The following is a 25977-nucleotide window of genomic DNA, read 5'->3' as shown; positions in this document are numbered from 1 at the left end:
GGGCTCTGGTGTTTCATGGCCCCAGGCTCCTTCTCTGCTATCTGTATAATGCTAGAATATCTCTAGCATTATTTCATCTCTCCAAGGCTCAGTTTCTTTATCTGTAGTGTGGGAATAATCTGCATCTTGCAGAGTGGGGAGGATGACCTAAGACAATATAAAGTGCCTCGACACATCCACGTTCTGAATATTACAGATGCTCAATTCAAAGAACACGTCCCTCAACTTGATTTCTATTCTTATCTCATCACTTCCCTACTCAGACCTTCCACTCGACCAAAAAACTGTGCTCTCTCATCCTTTCCATGCTCTGGGCAAGGCTTTTGCTTTTTACTTCTGCTCTTGAATTCTGTTTCTCCTCTACCCATCCCCTCCCCCGTCCCTGAGCACTCTCCATCTGGAATACCCTTCGCGTGCATACAAACTAATCCTCCTGCCCAGGTCATCATGCTTTCTGATGACACATCTACTGAGTCCCTATAGGCCACGTGCTTGGGTGGCAAAGGTGAGCCAAGTGGACAGGGTCCTGCCTCTCTGGAGCTTGCCATCTACTGGGCAAGATCGATCCTAAACAAATAATCACATAAATTCATCCACTGGGCAGTGCCTCTGGACAACTTTACTACTGCTATCTTAGATTGTGATCTATGTTTCCACTTAACTTTAAAGTATGTTTATGTTAGAGGAGTCTTAAGACTTGGGGACCGGGTCTTATACTTTTCCATCACCTCCTGTATTACCTGACACAACGGCTTAAACAAAATACATGGTCTGATAAATATTTACTCATAATTCTGATTTAAGAAGACAGAGAGAGGATGTCTAAGAATCTAATGGTCTTAATTTTTTTGCTGCCCTTCTAAATAAATTGAAGTCAATCCTTCTCCCATTTTGCAAAGGAGCCAGAGTTGGTCTTCGGACATGACCCTGAGCCTTTCAGATGCCCCTTCTCCCTTGAGGGCAGGCTCCTTCCTCCCGAGTGCCTGCATGTCTGGTCTTGCCCACACCTCTGCCCTCTTTAGCATTGTGTGAATGGATCACCTCTTGGCAGGGGAAAAGGAAGGGTCTTGATATGTAGCATTTGCCAATTTGTAAGGTGTATATATTCCCACCATGACTGATGTCAAACTACCAAAGGTTTAACAGTTGGCTTGCAAAATAATTCCTGAATATTTACCAATCAGCTCGTGAAAGTTGGTGCACTTTCCTGCCCTCACTTCCATTGTCTTTAAAGGGGAGGGCTTGAGTTAGCCATGAAAACACATACACAAACCAACCCACCTCTCCATCACACACTGTCCCCTGTGACCCTGCTCCCTACCCCCGCCAGCTGCATACCTCTGTTATGGGGTTTGACGCCAGAACCTTGTCCTCCACGTGGGTGTTACTGCTGGACTTGCTGACGGTGGCAAAATACCTCATGGCGTAGCGAGCAGACACAGTCTTCCCGGCACCTGACTCCCCACTTACAATTATTGACTGATTTTTATTGTTTCTGAAGCAAATAAAAGGATTTTTAAAAATGCTCATTTCTTCCTATTAAAAAGGCAATATATACTCAGGGAGAAAAAAATGCAGACAAGTAGAAAGAAGGCAAACTCTGTTTCATCACTCTAACTGCTTTTAATACTCCAGTGAATTTCCTTCTAGTCTCTTTTTCTATGGGATCAAGCTGAACACACAGCTGTTTCCTGCTCTGTCCCCCATGCTGAGGGTCCCCCAGACCACTCCTATGTCAGTGATCCGCTAAAGGACTCACAGGGTGCAGCACATAGCCATCCTCACGGCTAAGACTTATAGTGAAAGAATACAAAGTAAATCTGCACATGGAAAGGGCACAGGGCGACAAATCCAGAGGAAGCCTGGCATGAACACTTAAATCTTTCAGCAGTGAGTTATGACAACCCATGGGAAGTGCTGTCCACCAGGGAAGCTCTTCAGAGAGTCGGGGCCCAGGGTTTTCAGCAGGGGCTGGTCACATAGGCATCCTCAGCCGAGCACATACAGAAATTCAAGATGCTGAGAAGGAGAGCGGGCGCTCAGCATGAGCTCCATCATTTACGCAAACAATCCAGGTACAGTGAGTCACTCTCATCAATTAGGCTCGGTGAGAAACTTCCTAAAATCCAAGCTCCTTTAGGCTAGCCCTGGGCCAGCTTTGCAAGCAGGCCTCTGAAGACAGTTGTCTCGGGCCCAGGTCAACTCCTCTCTGTGTATCCCCACATAAACACAAGACATTATTTTGGAGAGCAACTATTCAAAATATGCTTGGGAACATATGTGCTCAGTAAACCAACGTGTCCTACATATTTTAGAGATCTTAAAAAATGCATTCAACTTTTCACATCGTAAGATGATGATAGAAATCTTCCTATCATGCCGGTCTAGGTATCCAGCATTGCTGATATACTACACACTGCACAAATACTTTATAAGGATTCTCATTTAAGCCTTGGAAAAAAGTCTATGCCACATATACCCATTTTACAGAAGAGTACAATAGGGGTTCAGAAAGGTAAAATGACTTGACCCAGGACACAGAGTATGCAGCCTCCCTGTAAACACTGGAAGGACCTCAGAGATAGTGTTCCTGCCCAAAAAAGCAAGCCTCTGAGGAAGTGAGTGACAGACAGGCCCAGTATCCCTTGGCCAGGTAGAACAGGGAGGGAGTTTTAAAGCCAGGCTCTTCTGAGTGCCAGTTTGGCATCAGCAAGTACAACATAAAACTATCTTATGTTCAGTACTGTTACAGGAAGCCCTCGAGAGAAAATGGGGTCTTTGATCTTGACCCTGGTTCAGCCCTATAGCTCCCATGAGCTCAGACTGCTGATACCCAGGAGCATCCCTGGCCCATCAGGCTGGGAGCCATGAACTTCCATCACAGAGACCTACATCTCTGTGAACTCTGTGAACTACGTGAACTTCCATCACAGAGATCTACAGGGAGCAGGACAAATCCCAGAACCATAGGTGTTTTGTAATTGGAAGGAATCTTGCTATAGCAGAGACCAAAGTAATTGGTCATTAATTGTTAAATCTCTACTCAACATTCATCCTTTTCTTCCTTGTTAGAGACTATGTCCCAGCTTTTAGTGGGCACACCGCTGCCCATATGGAAGACTATATAACCCAGCTCTGCTTGTCACTAGGCATGGTCATGGGAGCAGATCCTGCCCAAAGAGCTGTGAGCAGAGGGGTTTTGTGGGGCTTCCCTCCATAAATAGGAGGGGCACACACTTCCCCTCTGACACTTTGTCACCCAGAGTATGGAGGAGACAGCTAAGTATTAGTGTGCCCTCAGGAGGAAAGTCTCACTCCAGGGACTGAAGATCTGGAAGGCATTGGGTCCCTGACAGCTGGTAGAGGTGGCACACTAGTTCCAGACTGTCCATCAGCCCATCAGCCTTTTCTGCAGGAGAGGACCACACACTCTACCTTGTGCACGCCACTATTCTTCCCCCTGGTTATAAGCCATGAGCCACAAATGGGTGCCCTCTGAGTGTCTGGTTCACAGATAAAGACAATAAGTCTAGGAAAGTGGAGAGGCTGTGCCCGGGATTATGTGGTAAATGGTTAGCAGGTCCAGGCCCTGTGCCTCAGGTTTGTGTTCACCAGGGCAAAGCTCAATGCACTTCACAGGGGCATTGCCAGTCTTAAAGGAGATCACTGCCTGGAAAGTTCTTTTGAGAACCACAAAAGGGTCTACAAAGATAGGAAGGTGTTTCTATTCTTCATACTTTACAGATGAGGACATTGAAGCCAAAAGCCAAAAGACATTAGTCAGAAACCCTGAGCACACATCCCAGCTCTGCTTGCTGGTGGCCTTGGGTGGGTGACCCCCAAACCTCAGCTTGTTGCCCAGGCCTCCATCGCAGGCCAGTCTGAGGGGACCCTTGATGGTGTATGAGAATGAGTGCACGGGGCCTGCTCCACGGGAGGCTTTTAATAAATGTTCGCCAGCAAAACGAAAACTCCACAGGGCCACACAGAACACAGGTGGCAAAATGAGTCTAAAGCTCTACATCTCCCACAGCTAAAACCCTTGCTCCTCTATCATAAGATTTTGCTGGCCCAGATAGGAGGGAAAAGGTTTGCACATCTCACAGTGGAGAAATCAACATTCCTCCAACCCAACACACCACAAGCGAAGCATCTGACATTCCCAGATTGATAGGTTTGACTTTTGACTCCCTGGAAGAAGAAAAACCAGGAAACCTGGTCTAGACAGGTTACGCAGGCAGTCATTTGCTACTGGGTTATAGGTAGTCCATTCTACCACAGTCCCCTTTAACAAGACCAGTGCCAGAGGGTCCCCCTCCACAGTGAGGGCTCAGCACACACAAGGGCGGGGTGCTGGTCCAGAAGGAGGGAGCCCCGCCCAGCAGGAGGCTACCTGGCCATCTGCTTGTATGCCTCTTCAGCCACGGCAAATATATGTGGGTCCATATCGCCCATGTTCTGCCCGCTGTAGGCGTGGATGATGGCATCTCCGTAGATCGGCAACTGCTTGTAAGGATTCATGGCCACCAAAATGATTCCTGGGGAAAGATGCCCGATGCAGTGCTGGGATTTTACTGTCACTTGCTTCTCCAGGTTCTTAGGAGCAAGCCCAGCTCTGCCAGTTATTAAGTGTGCCCTGTGACTTGGGGCAGGTCACATAACGCTCTGGGTCTCAGGTTCCTGTGGATGCCACCCACATTTCTGGGTGACTGTCAGGGTTGGAGGAGATGACAGATGGGAATGCCCTAAAACTGAAAGCTCTTGCAATTCTCAATATAAATATAATGATAACATCATTGCCCAGAGTAAGTCATAAATGTATTAAATCCAGTAAGAAATTCAAACACAAGCTTTATCCAGTTACAGCTTTCTTGGGAGTCTGATCTTAAGTCTTGCACAAGCTTCTCCCTACCCATAGACACTTCTGTTTACAACAGACTCTTGAAGATCAAATGTCTGTGCTTGTCAGACAAAAATGTGGGCAAATGTCTATGTCCAAGTGTACCTTTTGGCAGAAATCGACATTTCTAACGTAAACATGATATAAAATGTACTCGGGACACCCTAGACAGCAAGCATGGTGTTTCTGGTCACGGCTGCTCTCTTAGAATCACTCTCCTTACCGCTGTAGGTGTAAATGAGTTTGGATTCTGCGAAGCGGACTCTGAGATTGTGGAGCACCGCGGGCTCGTGGAGATAGCTGAGGGCCGTGAGGTCATTCTCACCCACGAGGATGTCGGGGTTCCGAAGCGGAGGCAGGGATTCCGGATCAACGGAATAATCCAGCTCCTGTGGACAAAGACGGAATTAAAGTTCTAGAAGTGAAAGACTCTTGGTGTTTCTGAACTCCTGTTCTCTGTCCTATCCATCCCCTTTTGGAGTGATCCCAGACACTCTGAAAAACAAATGTATGTAGAGCAAAGAGAAAATCATCTCCATGACTGACTCTTCTGGAATGGGAGCCAGGGGACTAGGATATTGGCTGTGGGCCCAAGGGCCAGTCTCTCATCCTTTCTGGACCATTCCTCTCTCATCTGTGGAAAGACTGGCTGGAGCTACAAGACCTCGTTGAAGGGTCCGTGAGAGGTGACAGGGAAGCTACATGGGCAGGGACCTGGATATGCCACCCCCAACTCTACCACAGGGGGTCCACCTCTACGTGGGTTAGATGCTGAGCACCATGAATGTTTTGCTTGAAAACAGGGTCCTGCTGGGTGGTGAGAAGTGTCTGAAGGAGCCCATGTGGATGACGGTCTCTCTTTGAGAGGACGCGGGTGCTCTGATTCCCGTCTATTGCTGAAGGCGGCCTGTTCCTGTCATCCTGGGTGCTGGCTGAGTAAGGCTGGGTAACTTGCTGGGGACGGTGTCTCCCGCACTGGATTTCACCCAGCATTCTGACAGCAGCTGCCTGAGCAGAACGAAGGAGAGTTTGGCAAGCCTTGTGGGGTCCATGATGAACACCTGCCCTAACTTTCTTCACTTTCATCTCACAGCCTGGGGAAGTGACTCGAGCAAGATCACCCAGCAAGCTTGTTTCCCTTCCATGTTCCTAGGCTGCCTGCCTTTCGATTCCTGGTCCTGAACCTGCTCCACACGATGACGTGCCTACCCCCCTCACAAGTGCCCACCATGCAGACCCTCTGCCAAGTATTCAGTCGGTGTCCTCAAGACTGCCTTCCAAGGAGGCCACATCCGCCCTAATTAACAGCTACGGAGGCAGCTTCAGAAAGGTTCCTCTCCTTGTCCAAGCTCACAGGGTTCTTACGGGCCTGGCTGGCTCTGAGGTCCGAGTCATGACACCTCCCATCCACACGGACAGGGCTTTGTCGGTGACTTGGTCGGGCTGTGTAACCCGAGTGGCTCGGGACAATCCAGGCCAACTGGATTGAATCACAGCTGCCTGCTCTGTTTCCAGCACAAATATATTTGTGGGTCGGCCCCAAGCAGAGTTATTATTTTTCCCTATTTTATTGAGAAGTACTAGACACATATTATTGTATAATTTTAAGGGGTCCAACACAACAGTTTGATTCACATGTACTGTGAAATGATTAGCACAGTAGGTTTGGCTAGCATCCATCACGTCATATCTATGTAATAAAAAAAGGAGAAAAGAAAGAAGAAAAAAAATTTTTCTCCTTGTGATGAAAATTCTCAGGATTTCATTGAAGTTTCCTCGCGGCATGGCCCTAGTCATCGTGCTGTGCACGACACCCCTAGGACTTATAGCTGGAAGTTTGTATCTTTTGTTCACCTTCTTCCCCTTCCCCATCCCTATCCCTGCCTCCGAAACCAGAAGTCCCATCTTTCTTTCAGAGTTTTATTGTTTTTTTTTTTATGTTGCTGGTTTTTTTGTTTTTTTTTTTTTTTTAGATTCCACATATAAGTGAGATCATAGTCTTTGTCTTTCTCTGACTTATTTCACTCAGAATAATACCTTCAAGTTCCATCCACGTTGTCACAAATGTTAGGGTTTGTTTTTTAGGACTGAGGGATAGTCCACTGTACAGAAACACACAGACGACTTTTTTATCCGTTCCTCTGTCGATGGACAGGCACCTAGGTAGTTTCCACATCTTCATGATTATGACTTATGCTGCTATAAATATGGGATGCAGATTTCTTTTTGAGTTCGTGTCTTTGTTTCCTTTGGATATATTCCCAGAGGAGGAGCAGCTGGACCACAGGGTAACGCCATTTTAAAATGTTTGTGGGGGAGGGGGGGTGCCTGGGTGGCTCAGTTGGTTAAGCAACTGCCTACGGCTCAGGTCATGATCCTGGAGTTCCTGGATGGAGTCCCACATGGAACTTCCAGCTCCATGGGGCGTCTGCTTCTTCCCCTGATCTTCTCCCCCTCTCATTCTCTTTCTCTCTCTAATAAATAAATAAAATCTTTAAAAAAATAAAAATAAAAAATAAATAAAATGTCTGCGGGTTCTCCATTCTGTTTTCCGTAGTGGCTGTACAATTTAGAGTCCCACCAGCAGGGCCCAGAGTTTTCTTTTCGCCACATCCGCACCACATTTCTTACTATCTGTCCTTTTGATGATGGCCATGCTAGTAGGCACGAGAATATATAGATGGTGGTTTTGATTTGCATTTCCCTAATGATTACTCATGTCGAGCCCCTTTTCAAATGTCTGTTGGCCATCTGGGTGTCTTCCTCAGAAAAATGTCTATTTAGGTCCTTTGCCCATTTTTAGTTTTTTGTTTGTTTGGTTGGTTTGGGTTTTTTTGTTTTGTTTTGTTTCTACTGAGTTTTAAGAATTATTTTTCAGTAATATTGATTTTTATTTTTATTTTTTAAAATTAAAAAAATTTTTATATTAGTTTCAGAGGTAGAGTTCGGTGACTCGTCAGCTGCAGTGCTCATTACATCACGTGCCCTCCTTAATGCCCATCACCCGGTTAACCATCCCCCCACCACTCCCCTCCAGTGACCCTCAGTTTGTTTTCTACAGTTAGGAGTCTCTTATGATTTGACTCCCTCTCAATTTTCAACTTACTTTCCTTCTCTTCCCCTATATTCATCTGTTTGGTTTCTTAAATTCCACAGATGAGTATATTTTGGATAATACCCCCTTATCAGATATATGGTTTGCAAATATTTTTTCCCCTTCTGTAGGTTGTCTTTTCACCTTATGGATAGTTTCTTTTGTTGGGCAGAGGTTTTTTAGTTTGATGTAGTCACACCTGCTTATATTTTCATTTTGTCACTTGTGCTTTAGGTGTCAAATCAAAAAACATCACGAAGACTCATGTCAAGGGGCTTTATTCCTATGTTCTCTTCTAGTGTCGCGGTTTCAGGTCTTACATTGAAATCTTTAATTCATGTTGAGTTAATTTTTGTGAGTGAGGAAAGATAAGGGTCAAGTAGAATATTCTTAATCTACACTTTTTAAAAAAAGATTTTATTTATTTATTTGACAGACAGAGATCACAAGTAGGCAGAGAGAGAGGAGGAAGCAGGCTCCCCAATGCAGGACTCGATCCCAGGACCCTGGGATCATGGCCTGAGCCGAAGGCAGAGGCTTTAACCCACTGAGCCACCCAGGCACGCCAATCTACACATTTTTATTTTGAGAATAAAATTAAGAAAAATGCTCACATGATTTTTCTTTCCTTGAGTTTTTCTGTCATCATTTTAAATCAATAACTTCCTTTCCAAGTTCAGCTGCTGCGTGTGTGTGTGTGTGTGCATGAGGGTGTGTATGTGTGTGCATGAGAGACCGAGAGAAAAAGAGGAGAGTCTTGGGGGAAGGGCCGTATGTAAAGAACATGAGATGAACAGTTGGAGGAACAAGACAGACTTTGTCCTTCATGGAAGAGAGGAAGGATTAAGCCCAGGAACAGTCTGGCTGGCTGCCCTCTTACCTGCCTCTCCTGGGCTCATGTTCAGAGCCAGGAATGTCGCCATCTGAAGCCCTGCTGGTATGACCAAAGCAGCAAGTCGTGAGATTTGTCCTCCCAGAGCCGCACGCTCCCTAACGAGAACCTGCACCGCACACGGGATGTGCTCAACAAGGCTGCAAGGAGCCAGTGGTGGGAAAGGGCAGGTTCCATGCGGGTACGGCATCCTCCTGCCGGTCTCTTGAGTTTGCACGTGCGTGTGCATGTGCGTGCACGTGCGCGCGCACACACACGGATCATCTCATTTGATCTGCAGCAAACCTGTCACTACCGTGCTGTTAGGAAATCCAATTTGCATATGAAGAAACCCAAGGGCTCAGGGTTATAGACTTAGAGAATGGCCACAGCAGGCTTTGAATCCGGAGCATGATTCTTGAGGGAGTGCCCTTAACCGCTGTGCTCACATGCTCATCTCCCTTCCCAGGATCTCAGGAAACAGCTCCCAAATCCACAATAGTCTCATTGTAAATACTGTGTCCTGTCTCTACAGAGACCTTGTGCATGACTCAAAATTTCCAACATTTTAATATTCATATGATATTCTCTGCACCAACTCTAATACCCAGATGGAACATGAATCCTTTGCCCAGCTCTGTATCCAGGGACTTGAAGCTAAAAAGTAAGGTCACCTAACTATGGATCCAGTGGGAGTGTCATTACAGCTATGGGGTATGGCGGCAAAGGACAACTCACAATGGATACTTAAAGTCAAGGTAAAATCTGCTGGAGCTGACAATCAAAAGACATATCCGACCTTTGGAGGGACCTGCTTACAGGCACCCCGGAGCACAGGAGCCACTGCTGACGTGATCCAGCCGCACAGACAGGCTCCTCACAACATCACGCGAAGCTGGCATTCCGTTCCTGCCCCACCTCCCATCACTTCCCCAATCACCCCGCCACATGAACCCCTGGAGGTCCCAGTGCTTGTCTGTCTCTATCACCCATGGACGGATTTTACTCCTTTTTGTTCTTCTCCCACCCCTCCCTCCCCCTTCCTAGTTTCTATCTCCCTCCTCTATTTCTCTTCCTCTTCCCATCCTGATGTTTCTCTCTATCAGGTTTTGCTTTGGGCTCAGAGCACCTCCCTCCAAGTTTCTCATCTTTGCTCACGCTCTATGCTGAGACCCATTAAATCAAACCGGCAGGTCATTCTTCAGTGTTCTCCCCACCATGCTGGATCCCTGGGGATGCAGCACAGGACAGAGACCTGCTTCCTGTGTCTCACTCCAGAGAGAGGCCCTGGTGACACGGGGCCCTTGATGCTTTCATTAGGGCAATGTCGGGCATGTGGCACAAAGAGGAGGGGATCACAGCACCCCCTGGCCACTCCCACGGGACCACGGGTCGCCCTCCACATGTGGCCCAGCTACCCCTTTACACGTTGTGGCAGTCACGGCCAGCAAGGACCCTCACCGTTCCATCCTCCAGCAAGAGTCTCAGGACTTTGTCACCAACTCTGTAGTCTTTTGCTATTTCAGCAGACTTCCAAACTTCTTCAGGATCAGGAATCCATACCCTGTTGTACTGAACAACAGAATAAAACAGCCTTAATTTCAGAACTTTGAAAACAAAAACACAGATCATAAGATAATTAGACTCAGGGAGATTTCTTTCCGTCTGCTCAGTCGGTCCCTTCTTCAGGAATACTTTTACCTAACGGTTGCTTATGAGGTAGTCTTCAGTGTGTCTGTGAGGCCCCACACCTAGCTGCTTCATTTTTATAGGCAATGGAATTCCCAAAGCATCCTAAACATACTTTGAAAACTGAGAGCCTGGGACTAGAAAGAAAATCATGAGTCCCTTCATGGGAAGATCTGAGCGCTGTCTATGAGAGTTGAAACAGAGGGATTTGGTTCATCACTGATTGGCTGTGGGTCTCTGGACCACACACTTAACTTCCTGTGCCTCATTTTTCTCATCCATAAAGTGGGCACAATATCTACTTCACATTTGCTGGGAGGTTAAATTAGGCTGTGTAGTTGGAAGCACTGGTAGAGTAGTGTTACCTCAGTCTTAACTGCACTGGTGGATAGCCAAGGATTCCCACTGTGGGAAATGTGGAAGGCCAGCTGCGGCTGCTGGGCTCCACTCCCAACAGGCGATTGTCTTTAGGCAGAATTTCACTGCTGCATTGAATTATGTCTCTACCTGTCCCCCTCCAATTCATATCTCGAAGCCCTAATCTCCAATGAGGCTGAATTTGGAGATAACGCCTTTAAGTGGTAATGCAGGTTAAATGCGGTAAAAAGGCTCTGATCTGATGGGATTAGTGTCCTTGTAGGAAGAGACACCCAAGAGCTCCCACTGCACTCTCTGTCCACCTGCATGCGCCAAAAAGGCCACAAGAGTACACATGGGGAAAGCCACTGTCCGCACACTCCGACTTTTCAGCCTCCATAACCGTGACGACATAAGCATCTGCTGTTTAAGCACCACCCAGGCTACAGGCTACTTAAGGCAGCCCTAGCAGACTGAACTGTGTGTCTAATACTCACACTGGCATGCTGGGAAGGAGACAGGCTCACTCTCCAGAACCTACCGGTGGCACCTGAATGCTGCTCAAGATAGAGACAAGGGGGCTTCCATGTCTGTCACATGGTTAATTCCCCTCTTCCTGTCGGCAGCACCCACGGACTACTTTTACTCCTCCTCCCAGACCCCACATCTCACACTGCCCTGCAGGGCTGTTCATCTGTTCACCCATTCATCTATTCATTCATTCGATTGACACTTGCTAATAAGCATCTATTATGTGTATGCACTGGGTTGCTAAGAAGGAAAGGCATTTGCTCTCAGTCACCATGGTCCTCCCGCTAACCCACCCAGCCTCTGACCCAGAGCTGCAGGTGCAAATGTGCATATTTGCATCCTTCTGCTCCTCCGGCCACTGGTCTACTGCTGCCATCTGACTGAGGAAATACTCCTTTGTGTTGAAAGACTGTACCTTCAGGAGTTTTGAGTTACAAAAAGATTCCGAGTAATAAAATCATGGCATTTTGATTTTCCTCGGTAAGGTTCTACATAATTTCTACAATTTGCATGTTTTACTTTTATAATCAGAATAATCTTTAAAGGCAAATATCAAAATACAGGTCCACAAAAAAACATGTACGTGAATCTTGATAGTAACTTTATTCATACTGGCCAAAAACTGGAAACAAGCTAGATGTCCATTAATATGAGAATGAATTAAAAGACAAATGAAACTGTGGTACATTCACACAATTGAATACTATTTACCAGTAGGAAGAATCAATTACTGATACAAGCAAGAATGTAGACGGATCTCCAAGCTGTGAGGCAGAGCTAAAGAAACATCCACCAGTGAGTATGTTCTGTGGGAATCCCTTTGAAGTGCGAGGACAGGTAAAACTAAGGTAAGGGGCGGAGTCAGAGCAGTAGTTGCCTCTGTGGGTAGGTGGTGCTGGGAAGTGAGTGGGAAGGCCCTCAAGGGAATGTTCTGGGGGTGATGGCAACATTCTATGCCTTGATGGGGTTTGGGTTACCCAGGTGGTAAGCACTTTTCAAACCTCACAGAACACAGACCTAAGACTGGTGTTTCACTGTTTGAAAATCTTACACAAAGAACTAAACAAATATGAAACTATTAACAATAGACACACTAATATATTTAGGACGACATGTACTGAGGCATGTGATTTACTCTAAAATGCTTCAACAAGTAAGAGGGTCTGAGGACTGGACAGAAGGATAGGAAGATGGATAGACATATAACAAATATGGTGAAACGTTTGTGGTAGAATCAAGTGGTAGGACAGATGGTCACTATAAAGTCCTTCCAACTTTATTGTATGCTAAAAATCGTTTAATGTTGGAAGAAATAAAGAAAAGTAAGAAACAAATTTCAGAATGCCAGTACTAGACTGGGGCAATGTTGATTAAGGAGCACATCCATTTACCTATTAGTTAATAATAAGTTGGCTTATTTAAGCAAAGAAATATATATGTATCTCAGTGGCTGGATATCAGTCCTGAGTTCCTAGTTTATTTGGTTTGCTTTAATTCTTGACAGCTAGGCTGGAGCCTGCAGGAGCTTGCTGAAATGAGTCACAGGATGGGTAAGATTTCAGACACAGGGACAGAGAAAACGTAAGAATGACCTGGAGGGCAGTGATACACACTCAGATACACATGTCCATGCAAACATGGACAGAAGTCTCATAAACACACAGGCACACACACCCCCCTTTACACATACTTGTTTCCACATGCTACCATTTCCTACCTCGGGTTTGCTGTCAAAAACACTACTAACCTCGTAAGTGAAATCATTAACGGCATATCCCAATGCATCAAGAGTTGGCCACTGTAGAATTTTATTTCATTTCATTCTATTACTTTTTTAAGTAGTCTCCAAGCCAAGCATGGAGCCCAATGCAGGGCTCAGACTCACAACTCTGAGATCAAGACCTGAGCTGAGATCAAGAGTCGGACCCTCAACCGACTAAGCCACCCAGGCACCCCCGCCACTAGAAAATTTTAGAACTGAAAGGGTCCTGGGAGATCATCTACTCCAAGTTGTTTGTCAAAGCTCTTTTTAAAGCCAGAAGGCTTGCTTCAGATGAAATGGGGCCAGCCTCCCACGTGAGACAGGAACAGCGGAGGCGTCCTGAGGAGGCTCTGAGCTGGGCGCCGCAGCTGACATCCCCGGCATCCTCCTACGGAAGCCAGGAGTTCTGAGAAGGAATGTTAAATTCACTGAGCCAGTCTAAGCCTTTTGTTTTACTGACCCCAAACTCTAAGCTCAGGGAGACCAGTAATTAACCGAACACCACACAAAGTCACGAAAGCCAGGACTTCATGGAGCCAGGGCCTGTGACTCCTACTTTGAACTACTCATTATATGAACGAGTTCATATCAAGTTCATTATATGATCTGGCTTTGAGAAGAATCTCGAGCTCTCAGGCAGGGCACCTGGGTGGCTCAGTTGGTGAAGCATGATCTCCAGGTCCTGGGATCACGTCCCACCTCGGGATCCGTGCTCAGAAGGGAGCCTGCTTCTCTCTCTCCCTCTGCCCTTCCTCCCGATCGCTTTGTTTCTCAAATAAATAAAAATATTTAAAAAAAAATAAAAAAAGAAAAGAAAAGAACCTTGAGCTTTCACCTGCAACCATCTACTTGAGAGTGCACAGGCTGATTAGTTTCACTGGCTTATTTTGGCCAAAAGCAGTATTTTTTTTTTTAAAGATTTTATTTATTTGACAGAGAGAGATCACAGTAGACAGAGAGGCAGGCAGAGAGAGAGAGAGAGGGAAGCAGGTTCCCTGCTGAGCAGAGAGCCCAATGCAGGACTTGATCCCAGGACCCTGAGATCATGACCTGAGCCGAAGGCAGTGGCTTAACCCACTGAGCCACCCAGGCGCCCCTGGCCAAAAGCAGTATTAAATGGAAGGCAGTATTAGGTCCCTGGAAAAATTTGCTTCCCTTGTGGAAGAAACGCAAATGGTGTCGATGGCCCCTGACTCCCCAGGCCGCTCACACCTGCCAGGTCTGGTGCCTCCGCCAAGCAACGCTGCCCAGTCATTGAAGGCCCCGTGGCTGCAACCCAGCCTGGTAAGTAAACATGACAAAGTTTACCCAGTTCCATGTCAGTTACACCCTTGGGTACCTCCCTCCTTCCTCACATTCTTTGACCCACAAAGCCAGGCCTTAACGCTTTAACCGGGAGGAAGAGCTCACTTTGCAGTGCTTAGGCAAACAAACAGCAGCCTGTGCAAACAATGTGACTGGCTCTCATGTGATCTCCCCGGTGTGACTCCTTCCTGTGGAGCAGGAGCCTCCAGACTCAGACTGCTGCCAAGCCCGCCAGGGACAGGCCTGCTATGGGACCGGGGAGCAGGGAGGCCCACCTTCCGTGTCCTGCCTGCAAACACTCTCCCATGGAGGGATACCGTGTGTCCCTTAACTTCCAAGCCAAGGGAGGCATGACAATGAGGGAAAGCCTTCAGGAGCACGACCCTTGGGAAGTGATACGTCCCCGGGAACATGCCGAATTCCCCACCCCACATGCTCAGCTGAGGAGAGAGCATCTTGTCTCCTTGCCTGCCTACTGGAAGGCATCTGTGGCTGTTGGCCACAAAAAGGACTGACGACCTGACATGGAATAGGGGACACCACAAGCTTCCTTCCCAGCAGCTCTCTGGACGGGAAGGAAATCTCCACATTCTCAGTTAACCAGGCCAGAGCAGCGATACTATGTTCCCTCTCTTCCCCTTCCCTTGTCCCTCCAAGCCCTTCCCAGGCTCCCCAGCATCCCCTCTGTCTCCCAGTGTCCTTTCCAGGCCCTCCTCCTGACAGGCTTTCTCTAGAGTGTCCTCAATTCCCACAGCTTTGGCAACTGCCCTGGTACCTGTCCACCAGAGAACTCCAGCCTAGATCTCTCAACAGGTCTAGAGCACATTTCCAGTGGTTTCCAGATGCCAGCCCCTAAATGTCCTCAGACGCTCACAAATTCCAAGCTCTAATGATCATTACATATCCCACCAAACCCACTCATCACCCTCAGTTCTCTTGACCATCTAGTCAGAAACATGGGACCCCGAAGTCCCAAGTCCCAAGTGCTGGACCCCCTTCCCTCCTTCCACCCCCAACAACCAAATGGTCCTCAAGTGCTGGAAAGCCTACATCTTAAACAAGTCTCACCTAAAAAAAAAAAAACAAGTCTCACCTGTCTGTCCCATCCACCCTCCACTGCCATAACCATCGATTAACTCCCTGCTCCCAGCCTCCACCAATCTTCCCCTGACAGATGCCACAGTCTGCTAAGGGCTTCCTCAACGAGGCGGAACACCAGGTTTCTGTGGCTGTACAGATTGCCTCATCCACAGCTGAATCAGAATTTCCATGGGTGAGGTCCAACAAGATGAAAGCTTTGAGACCCCCCACTCCCTTGTTGATTCTGATGAACAGCCAGACGTGGGGAGCCACTGTCCTGGCCCATCTTCCTACTCAGGCTTCTTTCCCTCTTCAGTCCACCTTCTGCCAGCTGTCACCACTAGCAGTTTCTAGAACATTCCAAGCCCTTCCTTGGCTCTCTTCCTTCTACCACCAGTTCTACTCCTCTTCTCGCTGCCAGTGAGCAAACTGCTCTCAGATTTAAAGATTCAGCTCACAACTCCTGTCCTTGGCAGCACTTACCCTGTCAACCCTCTACCCCAAACAGGATTAAAATCTTCCTCTTTAGAGCTCTCTCTCTCTGACCCTTCCCCAGGTTTCTGGGTAGTTTCCCATTTTCTCCACTGGCACTTGAGCCTCAAGAGTCTCATCTTTGTACCCTGGAACCTGACTTCCCCACAATGACTTCCCCACTCCCTAAACATGTACTGTACAAAAATTCAAATTCCCAGTTTAGTTGCACCAATTAAACACTAAACTTTGGGGGCGCCTGTGTGTCTCAGTTGGTTGAGCCTCTGCCTTCAGCTCAGGTCATGATCCCAGAGTCCTGAGACTACGTCCCGCATCTGGGCTACCTGCTTGTGGTAGGAGGGTACCTGCTTCTCCCTCTGCCTCTGCCTGCTCTTCCCCCTGCTTTGTGTGTGCTCTTTCTCTCTCTGTCAAATAAATAAAATCTTTAAAAAAAAAAAAAAAAAGACTGGGATGCCTGGGTGGCTCAGTTGGTTAAGCAGCTGCCTTCAGCTCAGGTCATGACCCCAGCGTCCTGGGATCAAGTCCCACATTGGGCTCCTTGCTCATCGGGAGCCTGCTTCTCCTTCTGCCTCTGCCTGCCATTCTGTCTGCCTGTGCTCGCTCTCCCCCCGCCCTCGATAAATAAATTAAAAAAAAAATCTTTAAAAAAAAAAAAAAAGACTAAGCTTGGTATTTTAGTTTTTACATCTTTTTTTTTTTTACTCTTTTGAAGTACCCATATATAATACAATGGATAAATCTAATTTTCCAGAGTTGTTAATAAATAGAAATCTAAAAGCTTCTTAAAATAGCCAAATGGAAAGTCATTAGACTGAAATTTGACCTTATTTTAGACCTTGAACTGCTTCTCCTGACCTTGCACGTCTGAGTTCCAGCAAAACTTCCCTGAAGATATCTTGTGAGTTCCTCATACAGAAGCAAGAGAAATAGATGACTGAAGGATAATATAATTTATGAATCTGTGGCAAAACCAATTATAACCTGAGTCTTGATTAATGAGCCAGAACAATTTAAGAAAGATCTCTAGAGCCATGCCATAGAGCTCTCTGCCTCACCAACCATTTACCACTTTCACCAATATCTTAGATGAAGAAAAAAAAAAGGCAAAGCCCACAAACACGTAGATCATATGCTCAGTTATGAAGTGGATGGACTTCCCATGAGTCCTCTGAGAGAAAGGGAAGAAGAGGAGGAAGATGGTGAAAGTGGTTAAACCACAGTTGTGGTAGTGGAAGGTATTAAGAACACAGGTTTTTGATGTCCATCAACAGATCAATGGATAAAGAAGATGTGGTATACATGTATAATGGAATACTATGCAGCCATCAAAAGAAATGAAATCTTGCCATTTGTGACAATGTGGATAAGAACAAAGTTTTTTAATCTGGCCTCCTCCTCCACTTCTATGCAACTTTCAGCAATTTACTCAATCTGAGCCATTTGTAAAATTGGGATAACAACGTCTACATATAACATTGTTGACTCAGATGAAAGAAGGCATATAAAGTAGTGAGCATGGCATCTGGCACATGAGAAGTGTTCCATGACTGCGAGATAAAAGCAACCATCATCATCTTCTTCATGTTCACAGCTCTTTCTGAAAGCAGAAAAACTTATGGATGCATGCACACAAAATGCTTATTGAGACCCACCATTCCCTGTTCATTCCCTGTGCTCTAGAAACAATAGGGGAACACAGAGTTAAAAGCACTTACAAGCGGGGGGCCTGGGTGGCTTAGTCAGTTAAGCATCTGCCTTCGGCTCAGGTCACAATCCTGTGGTCCTGGGATCAAGTCCCACATCAGGCTCCCTGTTCAGTGGGGAGTCTGCTTCTCCCTCTACTTCTACTCCCCCGCTGCTCAAGCTCACTCTCTCAAATAAATTATTAAAATCTTAAAAAAAAAAAAAAAGAGTGGGCACCTGGGTGACTCAGTAGTTGAACCTCTGCCTTTGGCTCAGGTCATGATCCCAGGGTCTTAGGATGGAACTCTGCCTCCAGCTCGCTACTCAGCAGGAAGCCTGCTTCTCCCTCCCTGGCTCCTCCTGCTTGTGTTCCCTCTTTCACTGTGTGTCTCTCTCTGTGTCAAATAAATAAATAAAATCTTTAAAAAAAAAATAAGTGCTTACAAGTCAAAATGAAAGGTGCCCAGATAGTGGAGCTGGTTATAAAGATTTCTCACAGGAGAAACTCCTCCTAGGTATCTCAAAGTCTTTGGTGCACTTGTGTATAGGACCAATTCCTTAATTTCTCTTTCTTCTGTCTCATTGTTAGTGTATAGAAATGCAATTGACTTCTGTGCATTGATTTTATACCCTGACACTGTGTTGAATTCTTGAATGAGTTCTAGCAATTTTTAGGTGGAATCTTTGGGGTTTTCAACATAGAGTATCATGTTGTCTGCAGAGCCAAAGTGTGACGTCTTCTTTGCTGATTTGGATACCTTTTATTTCTTTTTGAAATATTACCATTTGCAACAACACAGATAGAACCAGAGGGTATTATGCTAAGCAAAATAAGTCAGTCAGGGAAAGACAATCGTCAATATGATTTCACTCATATGTGGAAGTTAAGAAACAAGACAGAGGATCATAAGGGAAGGGAGGGAAGAATGAAATCAGTTGAAATCAGAGAGAGAGAGACTAACTGTAAGAGACTCTTAACTGTAAGAAACAAACTGAGTGTTGCTGGAAAAGGAGGGGGATGTGGAGATGGGGTAACTGAGTGATGGGCATTAAGGAGGCATGTGATGTAATGAGCACTGGGTGTTATATGTACCTTAAGAATCAGTAAATTCTACCTCTGAAACGACAAAAAAAAAAAAAAAAAGAGGAGGCACTGTCAAATTGGATTTGGAAGGTGAGGTGCTGCTGAGCAAAGCAGTCATTTCAGGCGGAGAGAGCCCTGCAAGCTAAGGCATAGAGTGTGGAATAGGCAGGAGTGCAGCACGGGCTGCCAGAAGTTTGCGGAGCAGGAGCTGCGCAGTGGGGAGATGCAGAGGCAGGACCTTGCGGCTGGTCAGTGAGTCTCAGAGTGACAGGGGCTTCCAGAGGGTTGGAAGAGTGAATGGCCAAACCGGTTTCTCTCAAAGAGAAATGCTCTCAGCATTTCTAAGGCATGTTGCCAAATAGCTTTTGAAACGGGAAGGGTCATTTTACACTTCCTCCAGTAGGAATTGCTAGTCTCAGCACACTTCCTCCCAGGAGCCCCTCTTTCTCAGAACCTCGCTCCCTGTGGCTCCCATGCCAGCTCTCCCACCTCCTCCTCCTTATCACGGCTCCATCTTGCGCACCCTCTGAATAGTTTTGTTCCTCTGTGAACTGTCTTGGCTCTCTTCTCTCCCTTGGCAAGTCTCTCACTGCCTGGGCTTCAATTCCTACCTTGGGGCAGAAGACTCTGGTGCAAGCTCCCCACCAACCTCTCTAATCACCCAGGGCACTGGCCCCAGGAAACCCCTTCATCGCCTCAAGCCCTGCAGGGGCAAATTCTGCCTCCTGACTTCCTAAGCTCACCTCCCCCTGGTAGGCCTCAGTGTGTTCACGGCACCCCCTGCTCTCAATCATCCAGACCCTGAAATCCACATCATCCCTGGTTCCTCCCTCGACCCAGTCCATTCCTATCATCACCTACTTCCACACACGCTCTGGATTCTGCCTGCGTTCACCCTATCCAATATGGCAGCCCTAATTCTCTCCCTGATACTTAGGATGACCTGAAAATCCAGCCCCCTGAGACCCATGGGTACGGCTGGCATACTCCACTTCCTCAAACACAGCCCTGGTCCCGTCTTCCCATGCTCAAAATCTGCACCAGAGTATAAAGCTCTGACCTAACTCTTCAGCCATCGTGACCCTCTCTTCTCAGCTCTATCACCAGCAGGCTCCTCCATCCCTGCAGGGCTTTAGCAAACTGAATTATTCGATGTCTCATTTCTACCACTTAAAAAAAAAAAATCTTTCTAACCTCCCTCAAGCACAATGTTTTAATCAGAAAGTACTAAACAAATGTTTTATGGCTGATAATATATCAGCCTTCAAGGCATATGCCAGAAGGAAGATTCAACAGGGGGCAGGCAGGTAACAGTGTGAAGTGTGACTTGAGCGAACGGGGTAGCCTGCAGATCAGGGGTGGTACAGCTGTCACCCACGGAGAGCCACCTCTGCCCCGTCACCCTGCTGCAGTGTCACTATTTGCTGCTGGGTGCAGAAATGGGGTTCAGACTGCTTTAACATGTTGTGTGGCTTAAACTGTGCAGAGAAGCAGCACTCCTGGGACATAAAGATGGCCAAGGGTCCCCGGACACGAATGTCGACTTAGGCCAACCCTGTGTGCTGGCTTTCAAGGACAAATGGTTAGATCCGTGGACTTGGGGAATGTTGCAGGAAGTGATGGGGAAGCAAGGGAGAAGGCTTAGATTTTGTTTCCATTCAGGAAAACTCATTAACAAACACACAGTTTAAAACCTAAACAGCTATAAAAACTTCCCACCTCTGCAATTGACCTTATGGGGACTGACTAACCACCTGGAAAGGAACAGGCAACCTTGGGACAAAGGTGCCTATTTGGATAAAAGTGAGAAGGGATGGCCCTCAGGGCTCCTTCTGGCTCTGGGAATCTCAGATTCTCTATCCATCCAAGCTCTTCTCTAGAAAACTCTTCTATATCAGTTTTCCTATATTATGCCTGCTACCTAGTTGGTATTTAAAAATATTCGTGGTGTAAGGCACTTGATGATACAGAAGCTTACACTTGTGTATTTTTGCTTCTAAAAAATCAGTTATCTAAAATAAGTTAATCAACAGTTTTCTGTACTCCAAAATATCTTCCAAGCATTGTTTTTTTTCCAAAATTTTCTTTTACCTCCAGTAAGCTGAGGGCCTCAGAAGTCCTGCTGGATATCTTAGGGCTCACATGCTCAGCAGTAAACTCTTCTGGAATAATGGAGGTTCAAACAGTGCCCATTTAGAACTCTAGTTAATGGAAATGTGTTAGAGGGCACAGTAATTTTTGGATGGTTTGTACTTGTATTATTAATTCAGCATAGTAGAAGAAAAAACCATTGAAACAATTATTTATAACTATCGTTTGTATCTATAGCAAAGTGTCTTTTAAAATATAAACCCAAGAGGATGTGTCAGGGGGAAATGGATAGATTCTAGTCTTTGCCATCGGAATACTAGCAACCATAGAGTCTACTCCGCTGGGGTGTGAGAGGATCCGACTTTATGGTTATTCAAAAATCTTTTTTTTTTTTTTCAAATTATTTTTTATCCAAATAATTAGCCAAGCTCGTCTCAGGAGATCCTGGGTGCCAGAACGCTATCTTTCTATATAACAGGTGGAGCCCTCAGCCTTGGGATAGACATAGTTTGCAAGAAATGCTCTAGAGTGACTCCCAGAATCAGCATGTACGTGAAAGATGCTTTATAAATTGTAAAGCAATGTGTGTGAGGTGAAGAGCCCGTGGCCTCTGGATTCACAGAAGCCCTCAACCCCTATGGGTGAAGCCTGCCTCATAACGCCCAGGCAGCTGTCACTTAGGACTTGAACTTAAATGCACGTGCAGGCATTTCTGAAGACCCAGGAATTCTAGAAAGCATTCTGAATTCTGTAGTCCTAAGCTTCTTGTTCAGGGGCTCCGAGGAGGGTCAGGAAGATTATGGATACTATTAATCGCCGGGGTCTGAGATTTCTATGTCCCCATGGGCAACTCTGATTCCACCTGTGGCTCTGGAGGAGGGGCGGAGAGGCGCGGGGGACAGGGGTCGCGATCCCTGGGCACCGGGAAGCTCGGGTCGGAAAAGGCAGCCCCTCGCACTTGTTCTTCCCATCCCGAGTGGACCCAGGCTCCCAGGGGGTGCTTGCCCCGGGCCAGGGACCAGAGCCCTCGGAGAGCGACTCTCTGATGCTGCCGGTCGCCAGGCCCTCCGCGGCGCTTCCTTGCGGCGAGCGCTCCAGGTGCGCAGGTATGGCCTGGGCGCCAAGTACAGTCAGCGTTAGCGCCGGCCACCTTCCCTCCCGCGGGCCCGCCCTTAGGTACCTGCGTGTACAGCGCGGCCACAGCCATGGGCGAGACAGGCCAGGATAGCTCGAGGGCCGTGAAGCTTCGAGGCTCGGGGGCCGGGCGGGAGGCTCCGAGGCCCGGGGACGAGTGACCGTCAGCGCGGCCGGCGCGTAAATCAGCGCTGGGCCATCTTGCCGGGGCAGTTTTCCAGCGGCCGTCTACTCACCTTCCCCCGGTGTAGCGGCCTCGGGAGGAGAGCAGCCGCCGATTGGTCGTTCCCGGCCAGCCTGGCGGGTCCGCGCTGCGATTGGCTGGGGCGGGGGCTGCGGGCAGGGAGCGAGCCTCCTCCTGGCCAGCGCTGTGCGGTCTAGTGGGTCCACCTGGCGGGGGTGCCGAGCCGTCCGCCCAGGCTGGATGACCCCGCCCTCAGGGGCCGGAAACAGGTATGTTCTGAGACGCTCCCCGTCCGAGTTTTGGCTCCCTTAGTTTGCAGCGTGTTTAGTGGAAAGCGCAGAGGATATGATCGTGACCACAAAAGTCCAAGAGAATCAATAAATTATTAGAGCTGGTAAGAGAGTTCAGCCAGGTGACCGTATTCAAAATCAAATATAAAAATGAGTAATCTTCCTTTGTGTGAGGAATAATTATTCAGAAAATCCGACAGAAAGTATGATGGAAAATAAGACATTTACCACATCAATGAACATATAAAGTGTCCGGAGATCACACTAACAAAAATACACTTGGCCTTTGTGGGGAAAATGTTTAAATTTCTCTACAAGGGCATAAAAAGGGGGGGGGGGTAAATGCCATTTTCGTGGATGGGAATATTTAAAATTGTACAGGTGTCAATTCTATCCAGATTAATAATATAATGTATAAGCCTAATATAATTGGAATAAAAATCCTAGGGGTACTTTTGGAAAATTGTGCAATGATTCTATATTTTATATGAAATAAAATTTATGTAGAACCAAGACAATCTTCAAAACAAGAACCAAAGAAGTGAGATTTGCCCTATTATATATTAAAGGATATCACAAAGCCATCATCATTAGAACACTGGCATGGGAATGGAGAAATGAATAGTGGGACAGAAGGGAGTCCACCAGCAGGACCCCATATTATATGGTGGCCTTAAGGATCAGAGTGGGAAAGAAAAGATTATTTAATAGATGGGCCCATTGTGTGTGTGGTGGGGGAAGCAAATCTATACAAACGCTGTATCCCCCCCCAAAAAAAAACTCCAGACAGATTCACAATCAAAACTTAAAGGTAAAACCGTAATGTTTGGTTTGGGTTTTTTTTTTTTTTTTTTTTGGAGAGACAGAGAGTCCAGGAGAAGGGAGAGGAGCAGAGGCAGAGGGAGAAGCAGACTTCTTGCTGAGCAGAGAGCAGATCATGGGACTTGAGCCCAGGACCCTGAGATCATGACCTGAGGCAAAAGCAGATGCTTAAACTACTGAGCCACCCAGGCACTCCTAAAACCATAATATCCTTTTTTTTTTTTTTTAAATCACTGGGCTTTTAAAAAAATATATTTTATTTATTTATTTGTTGGCAGAGGAAGAACCAGACTCTCTGCTGAGCAAGGAGCCCTGATGTGGGACTCGTTCTCAGTACCCTGGGATCATGACCTGAGCCAAAGACAGATGCTTAACCGACTGAACCACCCAGGCATCCCAAACCATAACATTCTTAAGAAAAAAAAGAAGGGTACCAGCTTTTAAATGTTAGGTTAGGAAAGAATGTCTTAAGATACAAGGTAGCAAAATCATAGGGAGAAAAAATGATGAATTTGAGGTCATCAAAAGGAAAGATTTGGGTTCAGTGAAAAACACCATTCTTAGAGAAAGGCAACAGCCTGGGAAATACATTTGCAACCTAAACAACCAAGAAATGATTAATATCTATAATATTAATCTAAGATACATTTGAAACTACTGTAAATTTGTTTAAAAAAAGACAGTAAGTCCAATTTTTTAAATTGACCAAGAAAATTAATAGGCAATTTGCACATGAGAACACTCTAATAGCTGGTTAACGCATAAAGAGATGTCATCCTTATTAGTAACCAGAGAAATACAAATGAAAACAAGGAGATATCACTTTATAGTCATCAAACAAAAATATTTGGGATGGACAGCATCAAATGCTGCCTTGGGTGTGAGAAAATCACTTTTTGCTAACACAACTGGTGGGAACTATAGTGATATTGTCATTCTAGACAGCGATCTGAGAATACTGAAAATAGGCTTAGGCAGACAAATTATCACATAGTCATGAACAAGACAGTTAAATAAATCTTCATTAATACATTATAACACAGTTATATATTAAAGGAGATACTCACCAATATTCATCAATAGGAGATAAATAAATAGTATATATATACTCTACAGCTGTCGGCACAAATGGATGTGATCTACTTATATCAACTCAGAGATATAAAAAGCAATGTTGAATGGATGTATAGCATAAGTCTTTATATATATTTTAAAACTAGCAAAAAAACCCCTGCAATATTATGTATCATTCATGGGTAAAAGTGTATATAAATAAAAGCATGGGTGATAAATTACAAAGTAACCATTAATTATGCAAGAGTGAATATCTATGAAGTTGAAGGAAATGAAATTGACAATAAAGAAAAAGGAGGAACCAAAAAACAAATTTAAGGGCCTGGCACAGACCAACAGTGATAGGTCCCACAAAAAGAGGATTATGATGAATTCAATGTTGTGTACATCTTGTCCAAAATAATAACATAGAGAAAAAGAAAAGACATAAAGTGGGTTGGAGAGGAGCACCTGGGTGGCTCAGTTGGTTAAGTGTCTGCCTTTGGCTCAGGTCATGATCCCAGGGTCTTGGGATGGAACCCCTGCATTGGGCTTCCTGCTTATCAGGGACTCTGTTTCTCTCTCTTCCTCTGCCAGTCTAGAGGTCTAGCTGCTTTTTTCCCTAAATAAAAAATTTTTTAAAAGATTTTATTTATTTATTTGACAGACAGATATCACAAGTAGGCAGAGAGGCAGGCAGAGAGAGAGGAGGAAGCAGGCTCCCTGCCAAGCAAAGAGCCTGATGCGGGGCTCGATCCCATGACCCGAGCCAAAGGCAGAGGCTTTAACCCACTGAGCCACACAGGCGCCCCCTAAATAAAAAATTTTTAAAACTTTTATTTTATTTTTTAAAAATAAAAATTACCAGCTGATTTGATTTTTTAAAACTAGCAATATCTAGGGGCACCTGGGTGGTTCAGTTGGTAGAGCATGTGACTCTTGATCTTGGGTTTGTAAGTTCAAGACTACATTGGGTTGTAGAGATTACTTACAAATAAAATCTTTTAAAAAATTAAAAATTGTGTCAGTTTACTTCTATAAACAGTGTATGAGTTCAGTTGCTTAATAGCTTCATCAATATTTGATATTGTTAGTTTTTAAATCTTAGCCCCTCTGTATGTTGTAAGATCCCTCACAATCTCTGCCTTCTGATATGTGTTTAATCCATTCACATTTAATATAATTGTTGATATAATTGGAGTTATGACTGTCATTTCATTTTCTACATGGCTTGTATCTTTTGTTTTTGTTTCTCCTTATTTTTTTTGTGATAGTGGGTTTTTTACTATTGTTTGTTTTGTGTGTGTGTGTGTGTGTGTGTACACACCATTTTAATTCCCACTTTTTAAAAGGACTGTATTTCCTGAGTTACTTTTTTAGTGATTCCTCTGGGGATGAAAATGTGCATCTTAATTCATCACAGATACTTGAGATTAATACTGTATAACTTTCCTACAGCTGCTGTAGCAAAGTACAACAGACCGGGTGGCTTAAAACAACTGAGATGTGTTGTCTCACAGTTCTGATTACTAGCATTACTGCTGGGTAAGGGGTT

At 45.7% G+C, this 25977-nt stretch overlaps 1 protein-coding gene across 1 annotated transcript in view; it reads right to left on the bottom strand.

The window, feature by feature from the left end:
• MYO5C (myosin VC) overlaps window positions 1-22278 on the bottom strand; it is a 94195-nt gene extending 71917 nt beyond the window's left edge. Inside the window, exons 1-5 of the mRNA XM_044229601.1 lie at window positions 22120-22278; window positions 10327-10437; window positions 5124-5289; window positions 4394-4538; window positions 1339-1495 (exon numbers count right to left, since the gene is read on the bottom strand). Coding sequence (XP_044085536.1) covers window positions 1339-1495; window positions 4394-4538; window positions 5124-5289; window positions 10327-10437; window positions 22120-22146 — 606 coding nt within the window. The 5' untranslated portion in view covers window positions 22147-22278. The remainder of the gene's footprint in view (window positions 1-1338; window positions 1496-4393; window positions 4539-5123; window positions 5290-10326; window positions 10438-22119) is intronic.
• Between the last annotated feature and the right edge of the window lie 3699 nt (window positions 22279-25977).

Source organism: Neovison vison, chromosome 13 (genome assembly GCF_020171115.1).
Source record: "Neovison vison isolate M4711 chromosome 13, ASM_NN_V1, whole genome shotgun sequence".
NCBI classification, from domain to species: domain Eukaryota; kingdom Metazoa; phylum Chordata; class Mammalia; order Carnivora; family Mustelidae; genus Neogale; species Neogale vison.
Note: the sequence above shows the minus strand (reverse complement) of the source record. Positions and strands in the feature narration are given on the sequence as shown.